The sequence below is a fragment of the Macrobrachium nipponense genome, chromosome 30 (assembly GCF_015104395.2).
Source record: "Macrobrachium nipponense isolate FS-2020 chromosome 30, ASM1510439v2, whole genome shotgun sequence".
Lineage (NCBI taxonomy): Eukaryota > Metazoa > Arthropoda > Malacostraca > Decapoda > Palaemonidae > Macrobrachium > Macrobrachium nipponense.
Window position 1 is genome coordinate 27,011,827 of NC_087218.1, and position 2,500 is coordinate 27,014,326.

The 2,500-nt window shown below is 34.0% G+C and overlaps 1 protein-coding gene across 1 annotated transcript in view; it reads left to right on the forward strand.

Annotated features, from left to right (window-relative positions):
• Positions 1 to 2,500, forward strand: part of LOC135202392 (dynein axonemal heavy chain 5-like) — an 81,464-nt gene that overhangs the window by 465 nt on the left and 78,499 nt on the right. Inside the window, exon 2 of the mRNA XM_064231772.1 lies at positions 297 to 456. Within this exon, the coding sequence (XP_064087842.1) occupies positions 297 to 456 (160 nt within the window). The remainder of the gene's footprint in view (positions 1 to 296; positions 457 to 2,500) is intronic.

The following is a 2,500-nucleotide window of genomic DNA, read 5'->3' on the forward strand; positions in this document are numbered from 1 at the left end:
TTTGACAGTTTAGACATTGAATTTGCCGATTCATTTTCATCATTCATAGATTAGAAAGCTTTTGTTTTAACTTAGGAGCCAAAAGGTAAAACAGTCTGTTATTACTGAGATTGGGTTATAAATGAATGTGAGGTTACTTCGTAAGACTTGAGAATCTAGACAATAGTTAAAAATATTCCAATGTTCTTCTTATTGCTTCAGAATACCAGAGCTTCATCTATGGCTGATGAACCTCAAGTTATATTCCTGTAAAGGCCAAAAGAATAATTTCTTATAGTCTCTTTGACCTTCCACAGGAACTCAATAGCCGGAGCCGTGTTGTCGAGGATGCTGTACTCGAATTGATCGAGCTGGTCCTAGCAGGGGTTGAAGGAGGTCAGCCGGGTCAGGGCGTTCTTGATTTCCTGACCCTGGATGACCTAGATGACGGAGGAGACCTCGACGACTCACGTTCGGGTAAGATTGACAGATGTTGTTGGTCTAAGTCATTGATTTTCTCATGAATTTGTTTTCATTCCAAGATTATTTTTAATGTATTTGTTTTCAGATGATTTGCTCATGAATTTGTCTCCCAAGTAAGGGAAATGCCACATGTCCTTGCCTTCTGCAGCACACCGTAGAAGGCACTGAAGGTTCTTTGCAGCGTCCATCTAGCCCATAACTGCTTTGATTTTTTTCACAGTCACATTTGATCCCTGATCCCCAATATCTGACGAGAGCAACCAGATTCGCTGGACAGCAGCACTAATATGTGGCAAATATGCCTCGTGCCGAACTTATCAGTTCCAGGGTCCTTTATTCCTCATACCGTTAGACTGTGGAACCACCTCCCAGAGGATATCGTAGTATTGGAACTTCCGAAGTTCAAGCAGAGAACCAGTGCATTGTTATCCTAATATAATTCTTATATATTTTAATAATTTACTGAAATTTGTCATTTTTTTCTTATTCATTTGTTATTTATTTTTTTAAGTGATCTCTTTCTGTATTTCCCAAAACCTGTTACTTCTTTCTAATGAGCACCATATTCTATGGAAGCTTGAATTTCAAGTAAATAGACCATGTGGGCTTGTTCCACAGGACTAGGGTTCATCTTCTGAATGTTATATAATAATAATAATTCCCTATGGACTCTTCTTACCTGGCTGACCAACTTCTTGTACTTAATCTTGCTGCAATTTTCTTCCTACCAAAGAATAAATCCTTTGGCGAGCCTTAAGAAAGTCTATGAGTGCCACTCGGTATTCTAGTCAAACTGTAATAATAATAATAATAATAATAATAATAATAATAATAATAATAATAATAATAAATAATAATAATAATAATAATAATAATAATAACAGAAACGGCGCACATAGTAAGAAAAGTGATGGACTCCTAAGGAGGCAGGATGCAACCCGGAACCCCACACTATAAATACCACCCAGTCGAGTTGGAAGACTGTGATAAAAAAAAAAAAAAAAATGATAAGCAGGAAGCAGACCTCGGATACATCTCTTGTTAAAAAGAATGGCAGAGTTGACTGAATTTATCTTATAAAGAATTTTCTCTATTTTTCTGATAATTCTTCATTCATAATCTGCGAGACTGTTAAGCAATTGACCTATATTCATGGTGTTATTGCGTCAATGTCTGGTATTACCAATACTAAAATATATGAAATATATATATATATATATATATATATATATATATATATATATATATATATATATATATATATATATATATATATATATATTTCATTCATGGTTGCATTATAATATATAATGAATTGTAGATGGTAATCTCCGCTGCAAAATCGTTGATACAGTATTCCCTTATTATTACTGTATCTTCTCTAGTGTCAATATGCTTCGGCCATCTTCCTGGCCATCATCTGGACGTTGTAGGGTCATTCTGAATGGGCATCGTTGACAGGTCAGCATTCATAGCAGTGGTGGGCGGGGCTAGATCCGTGGTTGTGGTCTCGCCCACCCCTACTTTAAAAGCTGACCCGTCAACGATGCCCATTCAGAACGTCCCTTGCAACGTCCAGGTTATGGCCAGGGAGATGGCCGAAACATGTCGACACTAGAGAAGATACAGTAATAATAAGGGAATAATGTATCAACGATTTTGTAGCGGAGATTACCATCTACAATCCCGTTGTAGTCTCCAAATATATATTATAATGCAACCAGAATAATATAATATATATATATATATATATATATATATATATATATATATATATATATATATATATATATATATTTTCATATATTTTAGTATTGGTAATACCAGACATTGACGCAAGAACACCATGAATATAGGCCAATTGCTTAACAGTCTCGCAGATTATGAAAGAAGAATTATCAGAAAAATAGAGAAAATTCTTTATAAGATAAATTCAGTTAACCCTGCCGTTCTTTTTAACAAGAAATAATAATAATAATAATAATAATAATAATAATAATAATAATAATAATAATAATAATAATAATAATCATAATCA